The sequence below is a fragment of the Monodelphis domestica genome, chromosome X, assembly GCF_027887165.1.
Source record: "Monodelphis domestica isolate mMonDom1 chromosome X, mMonDom1.pri, whole genome shotgun sequence".
NCBI lineage: Eukaryota > Metazoa > Chordata > Mammalia > Didelphimorphia > Didelphidae > Monodelphis > Monodelphis domestica.
In genome coordinates, this window is record NC_077235.1 from 71,509,274 (window position 1) to 71,529,579 (window position 20,306).

At 51.5% G+C, this 20,306-nt stretch overlaps 1 protein-coding gene across 1 annotated transcript in view; it reads left to right on the forward strand.

The window, feature by feature from the left end:
- LOC100017469 (vascular endothelial growth factor receptor kdr-like) overlaps window positions 1-20,306 on the forward strand; it is a 154,856-nt gene that overhangs the window by 80,193 nt on the left and 54,357 nt on the right. The window contains exons 6-11 of the mRNA XM_007507110.3: window positions 297-433; window positions 1,392-1,569; window positions 1,892-2,009; window positions 2,383-2,555; window positions 12,992-13,142; window positions 17,009-17,129. Of these exons, the coding sequence (XP_007507172.1) occupies window positions 297-433; window positions 1,392-1,569; window positions 1,892-2,009; window positions 2,383-2,555; window positions 12,992-13,142; window positions 17,009-17,129 (878 nt within the window). The remainder of the gene's footprint in view (window positions 1-296; window positions 434-1,391; window positions 1,570-1,891; window positions 2,010-2,382; window positions 2,556-12,991; window positions 13,143-17,008; window positions 17,130-20,306) is intronic.

A 20,306-nucleotide genomic window follows, 5' to 3' on the forward strand; every position in this document is an offset into this window, starting at 1 on the left:
CAGTGGCCATCACAGGGCGCTGCACACAGTAGGTCTGACTTGATCGATGTTTGGGGCATGAGATTTGATACTACAGAATCCCCTCCAATTTTCACCCCAAGCAGTAACTTGGAATCTTGAGGGGAGTGCTGGGTGGATGGCTGGAAACAGCAGCCCTCTGGAGTGGTCGAGCTGCCGCTGACTCCCCATTTCCATCAAGTGAGGGGCCACAGATGAGGAGTTAGCCAGAGGCTCCTTTCTTCTGCTACCTTCCTTCCCGGGCCAGGAGAGTTACGAGTCTCCATTCTGTCTTCCAGAAACCAGAAGAGAGAATATCTCCATCAGAGTCAATCAGCGAAAACTGCTTGCAGGAGAAACCCTGAGCCTCTCCTGCATGGCCGAGACCACCTACAATGGGCGCATCAAGCTTGACTGGGAGTATAACAGGAAAGAGGTGAGGAGACCTACAGTCCACTTGGCCCTAGTGGATGGTCTAAAGCTTCCTGGGTCTTCAGCCGGCCATGTGTGCTTGCTTCTAGCCCTGAACTTCTCCCATCTAGAGCCCGAGGGCCTTTCCCCCCGAGTATTCTATGGGCTATGTTTGAAGGCCTCCTCGAGTTCTGATATACTAGGTTCCGAGGTTCTCGCCGTGTCCTGACGTCCCTCCCAGCTCTGTGGGTCTGGGGTTCTTTCCTGCTGTTTCCTGCTGCCATGGCTGGCTGTTGGCAGTGGCTGGGTTGACATGGGCGCATCATATAGACCCCCACCAGCCTTCACCTTTCTTTTTTTTTAAGCCCCCACCTTCCGTCTTGGAGTCAATACTGAGTATTGGCTCCAAGGCAGAAGAGTGGTAAGGGCTAGGCAATGGGGGTCAAGTGACTTGCCCAGGGTCACCCAGCTGGGAAGTGTCTGAGGCCAGATTTGAGCCTTCACCTTTCTATGAGTGCTGCTTTTGGATCTGATGCTTGGGGGTTTGGTTCTCTAAGTTTGCGCCCTTTCTTCTTGATGGGCCAAATGGGGCCATTGGTGAGGTTGCCCCTCTGCCAGAATCCTGACTCACAGGGCTTTGGAGTTTCAAGGGGAGGAGCTAAAACAGGACGCTCATCCTGGAGGACCTGGGCTTCATCAGCTCACGACTTATAGCCCACTGGTCATATGTGGCAGGTAACCATCAGGAGACCCGGATTTACATCCTTGCTCTTCCTCCAGCCGAGGCTGGCAGCCATCTTGGTGCTGTGGCCCGTCTGGTCTCCCGTTCTGGGCCCTGGTCACCTTTCCTCTTATATTCCAGTTGTCTAATGACTATGGGACTTGAGAGGGTGGGTCCTGGGCCACAGGAAAGGTTCAGCCATCACTTCCTGCAGCCTCAAAGGGTCCACACGGCTTTGACTGTGCTTTCTCTCACCTCACAGAACAAGGCAAATCCCAGGTGCTGTGAAATTAGGAAGAACATGGACCAAAGGACCCCAGTGTATAAAATCTACAGTAACCTGACCATCTGGAATGTGTCCACAGAGGACAGTGGCCTCTACCGATGTCAGGAAGGCAATGGTTCCAGCATCCAGGCGAGCGTCAACATCACTGTGCTGGGTAATTCTGGGACCTAAGGGCTGCCTGCCTCCGAGACCATTCTTATGCTCCCCCATGCTAGTGGCCTACCCTGCATTAATGACTTAACCCATATTTAGTATTCATGTTGCCCCTGAACATCCTCTCCTCCTCTGGGGAGAATCTAACCTCCTTGACGATAGGGACGCTTTCATTTCTGTCAGCCTGGCATCCAGTAGGGGCCTAATTAATGCTTGCCAAAGGAATCATTGTTATTCCATTGATGTGCATGAAACCCAGGAGGGCCTGGTTGATGCAGTGGGTGCCCTCCTAAGCCTTGCTTCTGCTCGTGGTCTATTTCCAGAGAAAGCCTATATCAATGTGACCTACAGACGGAACGTGGCCTATGAAGTGATTGCTGGCCACAGTTCCCAGAAGCTGTCCGTGAGAGTGGATGCCTTCCCTAGACCCAATGTAACCTGGTGAGTTGGGCCTCCTATTGTTCTTCCCCTCCCCTCCCCTCCCCTGCCCTCTCCAAGCCACAGAAGTGGCTCCTAAATGTTTATCAGATGAATGCATTGCAGAAGGAAGTAGCAGGTCCCTCTGATATCTTTACCAAGAAAACCCCAAACGAGCTCAGAAAGAGTCAGAGCCGATGGAAATGGCTGAACAACAATGCAGAAAAGGGATTCAGAGGTGCTCCAGGGGCCCTTGTTGTTCCTAGAGCTTTCAGATGATCCCATTGTACCTTTTTCCTCATGGTTCATCGTGAAGCTTCAGCACCTACACGGAAGGTATAACTGGGTGACCAAAGAGCATCCTCGTAACTGATCATTCTCCTGCCCCTCCTGATAGGTACAAGGACGGCCAACTGATCCTAGACAACCTCACGTACCATTCGGACCCATTAAGGTACAGACTCACCATCATGAATGTGAAAGTGAAGCATTCTGGGAATTATACCATTGTCCTGAGTAACACCAAGCATGGCCTCTATGAAAGCCGAACCATCCAACTACTTGTCTATGGTGAGTTGCCAGGGTTGGGGGCCCTATGGCTGTTTTTCATGGTTCCCTGAGACTAGGGGCAGATGAAAATCGCTGGAAAGGAGGATATTAGATTTCTGGTCTTGGCTCCAGTATGGACTAGCTAGATGACTCTAGGTTATTTGCTATACTTCACTAGGCTCTAGTGTCCCCATCCTTAAAATGGGCACAATGATCCTTGTCATATGTACCTCTCAGGGGTGTCGAAGTGATATTACTAAAATCATTTGTCAGGTTGAACCCTTAGTTATGTGAACTTAGGCAAATAATTTTATTCCTCTTAGCCTCCGTCTCTTCATCTGTCAAATGGAGATAATATTCCTACTGCCTACTTCATGTAGACATTGAAATGAAGGGGCTTTGTGAAGTGGTAAGTTCTTTGAGGGCCTACTGGATGGAGTACCTGCTTTGATGCTGGGCCCTCCTGGCATGTTGCCCATGACACTCCCAAGTGCAGCTCAAGTCAATGTAATTGGGAAATATTTGACAAAAAATTAACAAATATTAGACTAATTTAATTAACCCAGAATTAAATCAATATCTTTAACAAAAGAAACAAAACACAAAAGAACATAGGCAGCTTTGAAAACATATAGAAAATGTTAAGCTGTGGTTTTCTAAGGCTTGCAGGGATCTTTATCATGTGGTTTAGTGGCCCCCATTTCTACTTTAATTTGACATACCAGTGCTAGGCAGTTCTCTAAGACTCTGTGTTGTAGAGGTGGTGTTAACCTGAATCGGTAGAGCCAGTTTCCTCCTCCATGCCAATGAAACCCAAGTTCCAGGCCCTATTTCTGTTCTTGTTGCTGTGATTATTATTGGATCCCAACTGATCACCCAGGGCCACAGAGTTGGTCAGCAATGGGGACCTAGGTTTTCCTTTCATGGTGGAAATCTCAAATTGTTCTCTACATTTTGTCAATGAGGAAACTTCCTCCCAGAGAAGGGTAGTGGCCTGCCTGAGGCCCCATGATTGATATGGAGAACAGCTAGGTTGCCTAGCAACTTAAACCATCAACTTACTCCTTGAATATAGATGGGAGAGCAGGCTCATAGCGGGGGCCCAGAATTCTGTGGCCCAGAGTGTTAGAGCAAGGCAGTGGCCCAGAGCATCTAATCCTTAGACCAACTTTTCTGGGGGAGCTAGCTAGCTCACTGAGCAAACGAGAAGGCTTCTCTTTCTCCTAAGTTTGTAGAAGGGACGGTGCCCCTCAGCCGACCTAGTGTTGGGGTATGCCTTGGAGGATCCTGATGTTCAAGGAATAGGGCCACAGGTGGGATTCTGGGGCAAATGGAGATGTGAGGAGAGAGGGGGCTTAAATCCAGATTTCTCTTTCTGCTGCAGCCAGATTAATTAGAACATAAGGATGGGGACAGCTGAGTGACTCAGTGGATTGAGAGCCAGGCCTAGAGACAGGAGGTCCTAGGTTCAAATCTGGCCTCAGACACTTCCCGGCTGTGTGACCCTGGGCAAGTCACTTCATCCCCATTGCCTAGCCCTTACCGCTCTTCTGCCTTAGAACCAATATATAGTACAGATTCCAAGACAAAAGGGAAGAGTTTATTTTTTAAAATAACTTAATGATACCAGTTGTTGGGACCAAGGCAAGTCTCTTTACCTCTCTGAGCCTCAATTTCTCCTTCAGTAACAGAGTAATGATAATAATGACCAACATTTCCATAATTTCTATAATTATGTCATTTATTTATATAAATCTATGCTAAGTACTTTACAAACATTATCTCATTTGATCCTCACGACTTCCCTGAGAAGTCCCCCATTTTTAGATGAGGAAACTGAGGCAGATAGCAGTGAAGTCACTTGCTCAGGGTTCCACAGCTAGTGAGTGTCTAAGGCTGGATTTGAACTCGGGTTTTCTTCTTGACTCCATTCCTGAGGCACCACCTAGCTGCCTCACTATTTGCACTACCTTCTCTGCAAGGGCATTCTAAGGAAGGAGCCCCAAATTTGAGAAGTTTTGTCCAGGTCCCTAAGAGGTGCCTCTTTCTGGAAAGGGCTGGGTCTTTCCAGGCCACCTAGATTGAGCAGGGGCTCCTCTCGGCAGCTCTGCTCCATTCTCCGTCTTCTTTTTAGCCCTCCCTTTCTGTCTTAGAATCAATAGTCTATGTTGGTGCCAAGGCAGAAGAGCAGTGAGGGCTAGGCAGTGGGGATGAAGTGACTTGTCCAGGGTCAAGCCAGGAAGTGTCTGAGGCCAGATTGGAACCCAGGACCTCCGGTCTCTGGGCCTGGCGGTCATTCCATTGAGCCACCCAGCTGCCCCCTCTGCTCCCATTTCTAACAAGGAATTCACCCCCATTTACAAAGGGCGAGACCATCAAAGTTACTTGTCCCTGGTTCAAAGCTGATTAAGTAGCAGAACAGAAATTTGAATCTGGATCTCCTGGCCGGGTGGTACTGTGTCTTGAAGGCAGGGGGCTTGATTGTGAATGCTGCCTTGCCTCCTTATTTCCAGTGGGACCCTAACCCAGTTCCTTCCCCGTTCTAAGCCTCAGTTTTCCCAACTGTAAAATGTAACTGTAAAAAATGAAAAAATCTCTTCCCATGGCTGGTTTATGGCCCCACAACCCCACGACCGCAGGGCCAGGTTCTTTCCTCTGGACCACATTTGCTCTCGTCTCAATGCCTCAGTTTCCACATCTGTAGAATGGCAATTGTGCTATACTAGTAATCATTCTGGAGCCCCAATCACGTGCTTGTCGCCACAGAATGCTCCTGGGCTAATAATAGCAGCAGTCGATGGTAGGACTGGCCCTGCCTGGAGCATTTATGATATTAATAGCATCTTGGCTGCCTATAGGAATTGCTCCGGAGGCAGCCAGAAAAGCACCAAATTACGCTGCCCCCCCCCAACGGCCCTCGTAGAGCTCTTCTCCTAACCGTCCCCGCCCCGTCAAAGGGAAAGGGGTGGGACGGGGGAGGCCATTCCCCAAATATTTCAGAGCCTCCCCCGGCCCTCTGGAAGGGTCTCCCCAGCCAAACTGTGACCGGGAAATTGTTTTCCATCCTCTTGGCCAGGACGGCGTGCCAATGCACACTTGTCTTCCTGGGGGAGCCAGAGTGGAATAATCCAACGAAGGCCACGCGTGGGCCCCTCCCCACCCTGTCCCGACCCATCTCCAGTGAGGAAGAGGCCAAGCTGGCCGGACCTTCGCCCCATGTCCCACTCTCCATTGCTTACACTTCATTAGGACAAGCGTTTGCTATGGGTCACTGGGAGGCTGGGGGGGTTGGGCTGGGGATCCGGCCACTCCTCTGGGGCCACGTGGGGGCCGAGCTCCGGGTGCCACCGAAGCCTGGGTGCTGACCTTCCAAACAGACCTTGGGGGTCTCAGGAGAGCCCCACGTAATGAGAAAATCATGGCAGCTATTTCCATCACTTTGGAAGGAAGCAGAGAAGACGAGGGGTCGGGGGAGCGAGGGGGGGGAGGGATAGTGCCAAAAATCCCAACTATGCATCTTGGATTCTTCCGCTGGCTTGGTTTCCCTCCCCCTCCCCTCCCCCCCAGCCCCTCCATCACCAAGGACTTTGGAGAGAAAAAGAAAGCGAGTGGTGAGCCCCAGAATCGGGGGTTGGGAAGGACCTCAGGAATCCCTGCCAGTGCATACCTGACCGCTAGCCCGCCACCTGTCGGGGAGCCCCCCCCCACTCCAGGTTCTGCCCTCTGGGGCCCAGAAGAACCAGGCAAAGCCTTCCTCAGCTTGACAGCCTGGGCCGGAGTCTTGGCTTCAAGCTAGACATCCCCATTCCTTCAAGGGATCAGCAGGCCCCAAGCCCTGTTCCCAGCCTGGCTGCCCTGCTCAGGCCCTTCTCCAGCTTAGCCATGCCCTGCTTGAACACCGGCGCCCATGCGGGGTCTGACAAGCAGCAGCCAGCCAGCGGGATCACTTGCCTCCCTGTTCCTCTCTGAAATGCAGCCCAAGGGCAAATTCACTTTGGGAACTTGGTAGGGAGGTAGGGCAGCCAGGTGATAATAGTGGCCAGAGTGCCAGAAGGCCCACATTCAAATCTCTCGTTAGCCGTGTGAGATCATGGGCCAGTCATTTCACCTCTGCCTGCCTCAGTTTCTCCATCTGTAAACTGTGAATAAAGAATGGCACCAGCCTCTCAGGGTTGTTGTGAGGACTGAATGACAGTAAAGCTCCTAGCACCGTAACTGGCACATAGTAAGTGCTATGTAAACATTATTGTTCTTCTTATGGAGCTACAGTATCACCCTGTTGCCTCATGCTCAGCTTGCCATCCACTGAAACCCCCAGATCCTTTTCAAAACGCCTATGGTCTAATTGTATGTTGCCTGTCTTCTACTTTCCATTCAACTCGTCAAAAACAATTGGTCCTACTGTGTAGCGCCCTACAAGACAGTTCAGGGTTCAGCAAATATTGTCCCTCCCACACACCCCCACAATTTCTACCCACAGAATAATTCATTCAAAACAAATATTTCTTTGTAGAATCAGAGCCTCCTAGATCAGGTGCTGGAAGGGGCCTTTTGGGCCATCTGGTCTAAGTCCCATCATTTTACAGAGAAGGAAACTGAGGCCTGGAACATTGAAGTGATTTGTCCAGGGTCACACAGTTAGTTTCTGAGGCAGGATTTAAACCCAGGTTTTCTTGATGCCAGGCCCACTTTACATCAAGGGCATCTTTGGGAATCTCTACAGCCAAGTAGCCCCCATGGATGGGTGGAATGCAAGCCTGCCCAGAGGTTGGGGTGGGCTAGGTAAACCCCAGAATCTCTGAGCTGGAAGAGATCTCCCCCAAATGCCCTCCATAATCACCACCACAAGGGGGCTCTTAATATCCAACCTTTTCTTGAAGACCTCCAGTAAGAAGGAAGCCATTAGCTCCCACAGCAGCCTCGTCTACCTTTGTATAACCCTAATTATTAGCAAGGTTTTTCTTACTTTCAGGCTTCATCAAGCCTGAATTTGTCTTAACTTCTCCATACATAGTTCTGCTGATTCCTTGTTGCATTTCTCCAGACACTTGCCAAGGTCGTTTCCCAAGTGTATTGCCCAGAACACAGTACGATACTCCAGATGTAGCCAGACTGGGGCAAGAGGCCAGTGGGCTTATCACCTCCCAAGTCTGGGCTGATACTCTCTCCATAACACAGTCTCACTCATTTTCTTGACCACCATATCACATTAGTGACCCACATTGAATGAGCTGCTTTCTAAGACCCCCCCCACCCAGAGCTTCTTTCAGACTCACGATTCTCTGGTACTTCCCCCCCACCCCCATCTTGTACTGGCACAACTTCTTTTTGAACCCCAGTGGAAGACATCACCCAGATTCCTACTGAATGTCGTCTTAATCCCAACACCCTGGCCTGCTCAGAGATTTTGGTGTTTTGGGGTAGCTCTCCCTCCCAGTCTAGTGTCTTCTGGACATTTAATGAGTTGCACCCTTTTTGCCATTATCTGTCCTTGAAAAAAATGGGAAGCAATAACCCAGTGCCAAGGTCATATCTGCAGCACAATCCCAGTGGAGACTTCCTTCCAAAGTTGATCAAAGCCCATTTTTTTAAAACCTGTAACCTTTTAAACCAATACTGCGTATTGGTACTAAAGTAGAAAGTAGGTAAAAGCTAAGCAAAGGAGGTTGTGACTCCTTTGGATCTGAGTTCAGATTTGAACCCAGGACTTCCCATCTCCAGGCCTGGTGCTCTATCCAATGAGCCAATGAGCCACATAGCTACCTGCTCCTGATCACAGACCATTATTGATTGATTACTCCTTGGTTGTGGCCTTCAAGCCAACCAGATCTGAATCCACTAAAGTGTGTTGTGATCAAGCCCACTTCCCTCCATCATTTCCCCAAGAAAAACCTGAGATGTTTTGTTGAAAGCTTTCCTTCACTCTAGGGAAGGCTACAGCCACACCAGGCTCCAAAGATCGATTTCAGGGGATCTCTGATCTTGAATGGGGGATAACTGATGTCATCACTATTTTGGCTAACTTCTAATTGAAATTGCATACTTCTTTCAATTCTGAATTTAACCAAAACCCATTCTTATGAGAATAAGCCCATGGGCTTGAACTCGACATGCCAAAGAATTCTATCACACAAAAGGTGAAAAATCCTGGCTTTGTAGTATTCTCTGACCTGATAGCAAAAATGGAGATGAGTTTAGTCTACTATGAACTGAGCCATATTGGTTCTTTTTGATCACTGCTTCCTTTTCTGATATTCAGTGACCATCCTTTGGTATCATTTAACTTCTCACAAGTCTATGAAAGATTGCTGAGAACAGCTCAACAATTATACTTGCTCATTCTTTCAGTACCCCAAGGATGAGGTTCTTCCAGCCCTTGGATTCCATCACACACTGGTCCCAGAACTGGCAAGATTTAGGGACAAGAGTGGGAAGAGAGGGCTGTTTTGAGTTCAATTTCTCCTATTCTCAGGGGCTCATTCTAGAAAATTATGAAGTCCTGTGTGGGTCTCCTGATAACCTGAGCAGTCCACTGAGCCCCCATTGTCTAGACTGAGGCCTCCCAGCTGCTGTCAGTATCTGGAGATGGCCTTCAAATCCCTATCCCCTCCCCCCCGCCCCCATTCCCTACTCCCACTATCCGGAGCAGCTGAAGCAGGAAAGCTCTCCAGCCAGGATGCCTGCCCTACCCCCACTCCAGCCCCAGGGTTAAGGTCCTGAAAAAGAATGGGATCTGGACCATCTAGCAGAAAGGGTCTGCTAACCATCCTCAAGGAATTCTTAGCCTACCTGAGGCTAGAAAGCAGTGGCTTTGGAATCTGAAGAAGGGCTTCAAATCCTAACTTGGCTTTTTATTATCTGAGTGTGCCCTTGGGCAAGGCACCTCCTCTCTTTGGGGCTCTCTTTTTTCCTTTGTTTAATAAAGAGGTTGGATCATATGATCTCTGAGGACTTGACATTCTAAAATTCCTTCCAGCTCAGATGTTCTGTGTTCTAGGGTCCTTCCTTGCTCTGGAATTCTGTGGTTTTATCATCTCAATGAAATATTATTTTTGATCATGCCACTCCCTTGATCAAAAACAAGTAATAAGCTTTCATTGCCTAAAGACTAAAGTTCAGGTTCCTTAGCCTGGCATTCAAGGCTCTCAATAATTTGGCCCCAACCTCCCCTTCTAGTTTTGTTTCTTCTGACTCCCTAGGTCAAATCTTTCATTTAATCCCCATCAACACTGGCCATGAGCAGCCCCACAAGCTTCCTTTGCTGTAAATGAGTTTAGATGTGACAATCTGTAGCATTCCAGCAAGAGGCACTCCAAATTTCCATTGTCACCTGTGTTAGGCTGAAGGGGGAGAAGCCCCCCCTTGGGAGCCGTCAGGCATGCAGAGCTTGTCAGGGTGACTTCCCTAATGTAACCTGAGAAAGAAACTGTAGAGGGGACACTTGGCAGCCGCCTGTCTCAGCCTCTGCTTGGGCAGGTCAGCTGTTACCCCAGGGCTGGGCTGGCAGCTGGCCTGGTCAACTTCCTGGGGGAGAGGTCAAACAAGACCCCAGCTGTTCCTCCCTCCCAACCACAGAGCTCAAGGGGTCGAGTAGGCCTGGTCAAGCCCAGGTCTTGCCTCCCCTCATCCTCCCCTTCTATGGATGCCTCTCTCTCCCCTAGAAACAGAGAAGGCTGGAGCTCTGAGGGCCATTAAAATGGAGAACAGGGAATGTTGGAGTGCGAACTGAGAATATCAGTGCCGGAAGGAACCTTTGACAAGACGTAGAAAAGGGCCTTAGAACGTTCTTCGAATGTCAGAGGTGAAAGGAACCTTCAGGCAGAGAGACCCTCTCAGGTCTGGAAAGGACTTTTTTAACCCTTCCCTCCCGTGTTAGAATCAATACTGAGAATCGGTTCCAAGGCAGAAGAGTGGTAAGGGCTAGGCAATGGGGGGAGGTGTAAGTGACTTGGCCAGGGTCACCCAGCTAGGAAGTGTCTTAGGCCAGATTGGAACCCAGGGCCTCCTGTCTCTGGATCTGCCTCTCAGTCCTCTGAGCCACCTTGCTGCCCCCTGAACTGATCTTTTTAAGTCATGTGGCATGCTCGGTGGGAGGGACGGGACAGAGGAATGAGCTAAGAACACTAGGCTGAATTTTGGAGCAAGAGGAGGGAACCAAAGCTGGCTTTCAGCTGTTCTGGGAGCCTTGTCATTCCTAGAGCTCTAAGGGCTGGCCTCAGTTAGGCCAGGACCTCCCCGCTCAGAAGGGTACCATCCCCTGTCTAGTGTAATTTTATGACCCACCCCCCATCTTGCCCATCAGGAGCCACCATGGTGGAGTGGGTGAGAGCCCTGTCAAGGCTTGGAATCAGTCAAAGGACCTGAATTCTAATCATGACGGCTACTCACTAGCTAGATAACTTTGTGTGTATCACGAGCCTTCAGTTTCCCCATCTGTAAATGAACCAGGATAGGCTGTTTCTTGGGCTCCTGGGTCTAGAACTGGTACGTCCCTCAGAGGCCATTGAGTCCAACCCCATGATTTTATAGCGGGAGAAATTGAGAGCCAGGGAGAAGTGACTTGCTTAGTGTCACATACGGGCTCCTAGGTCTAGAACTAGAAGGAACCATCAGAGGCCATCTAGTCCAACCCCCTCACTTTACAGAGGGAGAAATGAAGGCACAAGATGGGGAAGTGATTTATCCAAGTTCACCCAGGTTAATATCTGCCATGGGATTTGAATGGAGGGCTCTTGGCTCCAGAGCTAGTGTCCTTTTCCCAACTCCCATGTTGCCTCCCAACTAGAGGTCCTATGAGCCTTCCTGTCATAGTCCAGGGGAGAAAAGTATCCTTGAACCAGGGCCCAGATCCTGGCTTTTAGTGTCACTTCTCATATGACCTCGAGGAGGCCCATTCCCCTCTCAGCCTCAGTTTCCTGCTCTGAAATTAAAGGCCAAGGTGATCTCAAGGACTCCTTCTAGCTCTGATGACTGGCTTGGAAATTGGTTTGCAGAAAGAAAGTTCCCCTAAAGAAAATGGTTCCTGTTCAGCCGTCCTCCCTCTGGCCACCCACCCCCTTCATCAGCAGGAGCTCACTACCTGGGTGACCCCGAGCCAGTCACCAATTTTCCTTAGGCCTCCATTTCCTCCTCTGTAAATGAAAGGGTTTGAACCGATGCTCTCTGGGGCCCCTCCGAGCTCTGAGCCCGGGACACAAGGAATGAATTAGGCCCCAGCTCCAGCAGCTACCCCTGGAGGGATCTATTGATAGGGCCGTGGCTGGCGGATGGGAGTTATTTATACCTGCTGCCGCTGGGCTGGCGTGTGGGGGTGTTGGGGTCGGGGCAGAATCGGGCCCCTCTCCGAGCTCCTATGTGACGGTGATGTATTTTTGTTTGTGGAGGAGGTCCGAAGACCTCTTGGAGCCTGAGGTGGTAGCCGGGAGAAGTGGCCAGTGAAAGATGGCAGGGGCTGCTGGGATTAACGCTAGAGCCCCATGGCAGGCAGGTGGGGGGGCATTGAAGGCAGATGGCCGGGGGAGACGGGCTCGGGTTTGTATTGGCTAATCCCCAGAAGAAGGAAGGGGGGCCGCATCGGCAAAAGCACACAAAGTTTGCTCAGTCTGCCCAGCCAGGCCGCCATTTGTTGAGAGATTTGGCTACAAACCAGCTGCCACTGTGGGCTTTAGAAGGCCCCTCCGTTGACTGAGATGTTTCATTTCCTGTGAAGAGACGAATCTCTTTGGCTTCCACGAGAGTTTGGAGGCATCACGAGCCCACTGCTGCCTTTCCCGTCCGAGATGGCCCATGTGGCCAATCCAGCAGCCTCACCAGCATCCTCCAGGAAAGTCGGGCCTCTGGCTCGGGAGCTTCTGAGAGGGGCAGCACAGAAGGGAGAACGTGGGAGAAGGACGAGAACTTAGAACAGGGAAGGTCCAGGCTGGAAGGGGCTCAGAACAGGGAGCGCTGGGGTGGGGGGGGGAACAGCTAAGACCTGGACCTACAGCCAGTCCTCCTGCGAGCCCCCGGCTTCCCGATGAAGGGGTCAGCCATCTCTCCATTATGGCAGGCGGCCTCAAAGGGTGAGGCTGGTTTGTGCCCACTACGCTGTTGGGCTTATCTAAACAGGAGTGGGGGGAGGGGGGGCGGCGGGCAGAATTCAGAGGGCTTCCAAAGCCTTTTGATATGTAATACCAATCCTGCGTCCCACCCAACCCTAGTGGCATGGCTGCCGCTGCCGCCACCACGGCTCTCGCTTTGAAGTGTTCCTCCCAGGGTGCTTTGGGCCAAGGTCATTTCTAGCTAAGCTCCCCCATTCGCCTGCCTGACCAAACAAAGGCAAGCAGTTAGGCAGAAGCAGCCTTCCAGTGTTGGTGTCCAAGCGCGTATGCAACATTCCCCACCCATAGCCCCCGCCTCTCCCTCTCCGGGGCCAAGCTTGTGATCCTTGTTTACTGTCAGCTTCCTCTCTTTTCCAGAGAGACCCAAGATCTTCGAGAAGGAGACAGATCTGAACAAGACCCAGCCCGTGTTCCTGGGCAGCGAGCACGTCCTCCACTGTACGGCCAGCGGTGTGCCTCCCCCCACCTTCCACTGGGCCTGGGAACCCTGTGTCTCCGGCGATGCTCTGTAAGTGTCCAGGGTCCAAAGAGCACCCTCTGACCTGCATTCCCTCCATCAAGAGGTTGCTGTGAGCCTGGTTCTTAGTGTTCCGCGCCTTGGGGATGGATTCTTTGGCTTGGCTCTGTGTTGATTTCTCTGCTTATGTGTTATATTCCTCCCCTCACCCCAACACACACACACACACAAGAAGCCAAGACACCCACATTAAAAAACCCTCACCCCCTGTCTTAGAATCAGTACCAAGGGGCAGTTCCAAGGCAGCAGAGTGGTAAGGGCTAGGCAGTGGGGGGTGAAGTGACCTGCCCAGGGTCACCCAGCTGGGAAGTGTCTGAGGCCAGATTGGAACTCAGGGCCTCTCGTCTCTGAGTCTGGCTCTCTCTCCATTGAGCCACCCAGCTGCCCCTCTTAGTAGCAATTCTGAGACAGAAGAGCAGGAAGGGCTGAGCAATGGGGGGTGAAGTGACTTGCCCAGGGTCACCCAGCTAGGGAATGTCCAAGGCCAGATTGGATATTGACATTTTGACAGAAGTGGGCTGAATGGAGCTAGCCAGGCAGGGTCCAGCTGTTAAGTCCTCTGTCCAATGGAATCGGCGCAGTTCACATTCCTTACCTCCTAGGACTATGGTGGGGAAGGCTCCCAGGCCCCTTAGGGGTGTTATTATCAGCAGCAGCATGTCCCCACGTGGAATGGCTGGGCAGCCTCACCGTTCCCTGGCGGTGGTCTTCAGGCAGGAACTGGATGACCATTGGTCGCAGATAGCATAGACGGGATTCCTGCTGGAGAAGTGCAGGACGCCTTGTACTAGGTGCCCCGCCTGGAAGGGCTCTTCCCGCTCAGAGATTCCATAAATCTAGGTGTCTGGGGAGACGGCATGGCTCAGGGACTCATTAGGCTGGAACTCAGGGTTTCGGGCCTTGCCTCGTGACCTTGGCCTTGCATCCACAAAACAGCGATCTTTAAAGCCTCTTCTGACTCTGCTGTGGGCTGCCCTGGCTTGAATGGGTGGACAGGAGGACTGTGGGTGAAGGCAAGAACGCCGGACATCATCAAAAACCCACATATATGTGACGACTGGGTGCTCGGTGGATTGAGATCCAGACCTAGAGACACAAAGGAGCTCCTTCTGGGTTCCACTCTGGCCTCAGCCACTTCCTAGCTGGGTGACCCTGGACAAGCCACTTCGCCCCCACTGCCCAGCCCTTACCTCTCTTCTGCCTTGGAACTGATACTTAGCATTAGGTCCAAGATAGAAAGGAAGGATTAAAAAACATAAAAATGCTTGATAAGTGGGGCAGCTGGGTGGCTCAGTGGATCGAGTTCCAGGTCCAGAGACGGGGAGGTCCTGGATTCAAATGTGGCCTCAGTCACTTTCTAGCTGTGGGACCTTGGGCAAGTCACTTCACCCCAGTTGCTTTTCTGCCTTGGAACCAGTGCTAATACTGATTCAACAACAGAAAGTCAAGGTTCAAAAATCCATATAGTATGTGTACGCATATATAGACACGAGTATAGAGACGTAAATATTTCCATGTATACAGCCAGAGACAAATGGCTACTTTTCAGTCTACTAGATCTGCACCCACAGACAGAAGCCTGTTAAGTTCCGTGTTTGATTTTCCAGCTAGCAAGCTGTACACACACTCACTCACACTCTCACACACTCACTCACACTCTCACACACACACGCACGGGCATTAACCATTTAGGGAACGTTTTTCTAGCTGTTGGACAAAGGCCTGAACCTGACATCTTAAGCAGATGTCACGTAAGGAAGTTAAGCCCGAGGCAGGAAGGAGAATTCCTGGCAGCCTTCTGGGATACTGGGCTGCCCCCAGGTTAGGAAACTGAGGGTTGAATACTGCCTCCTGACTACCTGGGCCACATTGGGCAAGTCAGAGAGGTTACTCTGATCGTTATCTTCTCCTCTGTAAAATGGGTGCAGTAATGTGAGGAAATGAAAGGCAGGGATGCTCATGATGCAGATCATGCAGTGTGGAGACTGATCCTTGACAAGTGAAGTTGTCCATTGGGCCATAGAAGGTTAGAGTTGCAGGGAGGATGTGGCCCAACCTCCTCCTGGTTCAGAGAAGGACAGGATTCGAACTGTTGCCCCCTGGCTCCCCAAACCAAATTCTGCCTGCCACAAAATCGATCCATCCATTATCCAGTCTTCGGAAGATCCCTGGGGAAACAGATGGTCCTTAAACCCCGAGGTGCTTGCTGATTCAGTGAGGGAGTGCCCCTGTGGGCATTAGGGGTACTGGCCACTCTAACCCTGGGCTTCACACTGGGAAGGGCAGGCTCGGAAGCCTAAGAACACCGATCGATGGGCCTCTGACCTGTTTGCAAGCCCAAGGTAGTACCATCCTTCAGGCAGAGCCAGGCAGCATTTATTAAGTGTCCCAGGCTCATTTTTCCTCATGACAGCCCTCGGCATATTTCTCCACCCAGAAGAGAAATGAACCAGGGTTTGTTCTGGACGGTGGCCATAGGCAGTGACCCTTTGATGGGCCGGGGCCTTCCCCAAGAGTTCCCTCTTCAACTTCCTGCTGCGTCAGTGTCCTGTTTTTCATGGGGGGGGGTTCCCATGTCCTGCCTTCTGCCCAGAGGGAGAAGAGGGGAGCTCCCCATTCTCATCTCCTGTTTGATTCAGCAAGCTGGAGAGACGAGGCATGCTCTTCCCCCCTTCCCCGTTCGGTCAATTAATAAGCACTAGAACTCAAGCTATGAAAAATGAACACTGTGATTAGAACTGGGGTGGTCATCAACAATTGGGGGGGTATCAGGAGAGGGTTTTTTCAGCCCTCATCTTCTGTCTTTGAATAAATTCTGTGTATTGGTCCCAAGGCAGAAGAGCAATAAGGGCTAGGCAATGGGAGTGAAGTGACTTGCCCAGGGTCATACAGCTAGGAAGTATCTGAGGCCACATTGGAAGCCAGAATCTCTTCTCTCCAGGCCTGGCTCTCTATCCATTGAGTCATCTAGCTGCCCCTTTTAGTATCAGTCTAAGGCAGAAGAGCAGAAAGGGCTAGGCAAGGAGGACAAAGCAACTTGCCCAGAGTTAGGCAGATCATAAGTGCCTGAGGCCACATTTGAACCCAGGACTTCCTGTCATGAGACCTGGCTCCTAAGCCACTGAGTTCCCTAGTTGCCCCTTGTAGCCAACCTTTTGAAGTCCGACTCTAATGCCACCTTCTTCAGGAAAGCCACACTGAGCTCCTCTACCCCGTGGATCTCATGGGCCATTTTGTGGATATCTTGCATTCAGCCATCATATGTTACCGAGTGCTGTTTGCGTTTGTGCAAGTCCGAGCAGGCCCAGGAAAGGGAAGGGATATAGCAAAGGTCTCACATTAGATTCTTGATCTGAAGCCCTCAGGGGCCATCCAGGCCAACACACCGTCCTTTTACAGAGGAAGAAATGGGGGCTCAGGGAGGGGGAGGAACTTGTTCATGGCCACACACAGGATCCTAGTTGTAGAAAGTGAAGAGACCTCACAGGCCATCAAGTCCAGTCCCTTCATTGGACAGAGGCCCAGAGAGGGAAACCGAGGCCCAGAGAGGAGAAGGGACTTGCTCAGGTAGCAGAGTTGTCAGGATTTGAATCCATGGTCTTTTCATTCCAAATCCCGCTGTGCCATAGACCTTGGGCACTGTTCTGCTCACATTTCGAGTTTGTGAGTGCAAAGGACTGCATTGGGGGCCCCGCCAGCCCCTCTGGAGATTGGGCCCAGTCAAAGAGAAATGAGAAGTCTCCAGAGTTACCCCTTCTCTCAAGTGAGATGAGGCCCACATGTTGTGTCTTCACTCAAGTGGCTCAAAGAATGCGGTAACTATAAGAAGACCGTAAAAAGCCTTCCCTTCTCCCCAGGTGCCAGGAACGAGGGAAGAGAGTCGAACTTTCTGAGGCTACCCTTGCTCAGGGCCGGTACCCCACCAGTCAAGTCCAGTCCATTGAGGAGATGGTGATACGGCGCGGCGATAGGAACCAGGTACGTTCCCATAAGGGGTGCTGGCGCTATTTGGGACCTCACGGCCTAGCCGTGAGTGGGGCCAGGCAAGGAGTGGCCTGAGCTCCCCTTCCCAGGCCCTGAAGTCAACAGCAAGTTCCTAACTTCTCACATTCCTGCAATTCCCAAGGCCTGGGAGCCGGGTTCAGTCTTTGCCATTTATAAACATGGAGTTTTTCTGCGATGATGTCGCTCGCCCTTTCCTTCTAAGAGCCCCCGTCCATCGGGGTCAAGCGTCCCCTGGGGGACGTTCTTGAGAACATCCACAGTGCGTGCTGGGGCCCCAGCTGCTCTGAGAGCCCTGTGGATTCTTGGGCACTGAGGAGTTGGGGCACGGCAAGTGCAAGTGGTGGCTGCAGAGGAGGTCTTCGTGGCAGCATGCGGCATCCGACTTCAAAGAACTTAGGGGTCATCTGCTCCACCCCCGGCCCCTGCCTGACTCTGTGGAGCATCCTTGACCGGAGCCGCCCCTGTGCGCCAGGTAGCAGAAAAGAGGCCACCGCGGAGCCTCTAGACTCAGGTCCTCCCCACCCCCCAGTCTCAGGGCAGGCAACGGGTACATTGGTTTGAATAAGGCCCAGAAGATGGAAGGTGATTGGGTGGAGCCCACTGTGGGATGCGGGGTGCTGGGGGGAGCAGAGCGAGGCCAAGACTGGTGAGCAGGGAGATCCAAGTGGGAGCCCCATCTCTTTGGCACTTAACACGTTGGACTCTTGGCTTTGCCAACTTGCCTTGGAGGTCGTCTCTTCAGTGGACTGAAGATCCCCGTCAAGCAGCCATGTGGACATGCACGGATTGGTGGACCAGTCCACTCTGAGAGGGCACGAGTTGCCCAAGAGTTCTTCCTGACGTCCAGCCCAAGGTGCTGCTCCAGGCCCAGGCCTCTCATTTGGAGAGGCCTTAGCACTGACATAGGCCGGGCCTGATGGCGGACGGTGGTCTCTGCATGAGCTATGAAAGATAGGGACAGACTCAAAGCTTTAGAGGAAGGACACGTGCATTTATCAAGCACTCACTATGTACCAGGCACCGTGCTCTCATTTGGTCCTCATAACACGATGTTGATGTATGGATATGATCTATAATAAGGGAGGGGTTATTATTATTCTCGTTTTATACTTGAAGAAACTGAGGCTGAGAGTGGGGAAGTGACTTGACCACAGTCACACAGCCAGTAAGTGTCTGAGTCCAAATTTAAACTCAGACCTGACCTGACACCAGACCCCATGCTCCTTTGTTCTCAGAAGCCCCTGTTGTTGCTGCCATCCCCTCTTTGGACCTTATTAGCACTGCATAGCCAAGGCCTTGGGTTCAGGCTCTGTACAAGTCAGGTGTTCCCATTCTGTTCAATATTCGCACTAGTTAGTGCCCTGTAAGGCCTGTTCAGTCTTGGTGGTTTGGGAGATCTCAAACTGCCCAGTTTGGATGATGCCATCCTGGATCTCTGGCTGAAAGGGATTTGGGAGCTTATCCACCCTGACATCTCATTTCACAGATGAGGAAACTGAGGCCCAGCTTGTCCAAAGTCAGACATGAGGCAGTGGATCTTGAGGCAGGAGGGGGAGAAGGGATGAATCTGGGGTCCTCCCAGAGAGGAAATGTTCCTGAGAACTCTGGAAAGGAAAGGGACTATTTTAGCTATTTTTTACTCAAGAGGAAACTGAGCTAGGAACGAGGGAAGTACTTGGCTGTACTAAGAGTCTGGTTCAAGGACTCGCCCTTCTTCTCATTCCTTTCTTGGGTCTCCAGAGACCCGATACCTAGCAGCAAACCCAGTCCCACTCCCCTTTCCATTCATACCTGCAGTAATTGCCAGACCCCAGGGCTAGTCTGACCAAATGCTGGGTTAACAGCTGCCCAGGGGTTGGGGCTACCTGGGATGCTCAGGCCATCTGGCATTTCTCAGGGAGGCTTTCACACTGTGAGCCTAATATAAAACAGACTGGGGAGCTGGGGGTGGGGGTGGCAGAGAGGGAGAGCCGGGAACCAGACTCATCCGAACCTTTTGCTCCTGCATTATGCCTTATTGGCAAAGCAGTATGGAGACGTGCCACTGGGCTTGGGTGCCATTCCCACCTGGGCTCTCCTTTACAGAACAGGGCTCTGATGGCTGGAATCAGGCTGGAGGAACTGAAATTCAGAGAAGCATAGGGTTCCCGTCCCTTGATGCTGTCCCCAAATCACAGGACGTCAGAGCTGGGTGGACCCTTAGAACACAGCATGTCAGGTCTCAGCTGTGAGATTCCCTGTGCAAAGGTCCCTGTCAGCTAAGCTGGACATATGGATCCAGAAACAAGCCTGAGGACCAGGCTCATTGGTAGCCATCCAATAGCCCAATATTCCTTTATGAAGGATGGCTGCCTCCTTCTCTCCCTCCCTCCCCCAGTCTTTATCGTGGAGTGCAGGTGCCCCCTCAATTATGCAAACTGCCAATGGAAGCAATGTAAGAATGGCTTTTCTTAAGAATCCCCAATCAACAAAGCCCAGGATGTGCCTCCAGCAAGTAAAACGCTGCAGCCCTTACACAGGGCCCATATTCTCTTCATTCTGCACATTGGGATGAAGGCTGGACTAGTAGAATGTGGGAAGCATGACCGAATTGTTTCTCCATATTTGCATCTTTGTGGAAATGGATTCTGGCAAAAGCACCTTGATGGCGAAGGCCCCGAGGAACGTAAATCTAAGCTCTGAGTGCAAGCAAGCAGTCTTTTTTGTTGTTCGGGCATTTTCAGTGGCGAGTGACTTGCTGTTTCCTTCCCCAAAGCCTTTCATTCAGCTCCTACTACATGCCAGCCGCTGTGCTCCAGGGATGTAAAGGGGGATAGTCCCTGCCCTCAAAGAACTTCCGGTCAAGGGAGGGGAGACCACAGTTTTTTGTAAAACCAAGGCCGGAGCTGGGATCTGGATCCATTATGGAATTGGTGTAAGGGTTTCCTGGATGGATAGATACGCCCTCTGCGCATGGCGCTCTCAGACCCTTAGAGAGTTGACTCTAAGCCCAGAGTGGTTCAGCAACTTGCTCAGGGTTGCCTGACTGGCGTGTGCCGGGTCAGTGTTCAGTCCCAGGTTCTGAGGTCCCAACTGTCCCTGCCATGGCATGTTGGGGGAAGTGGACGGGTTCAGGATAGGCCTCATGTAGACCACAGTGCTTCAGCAAGG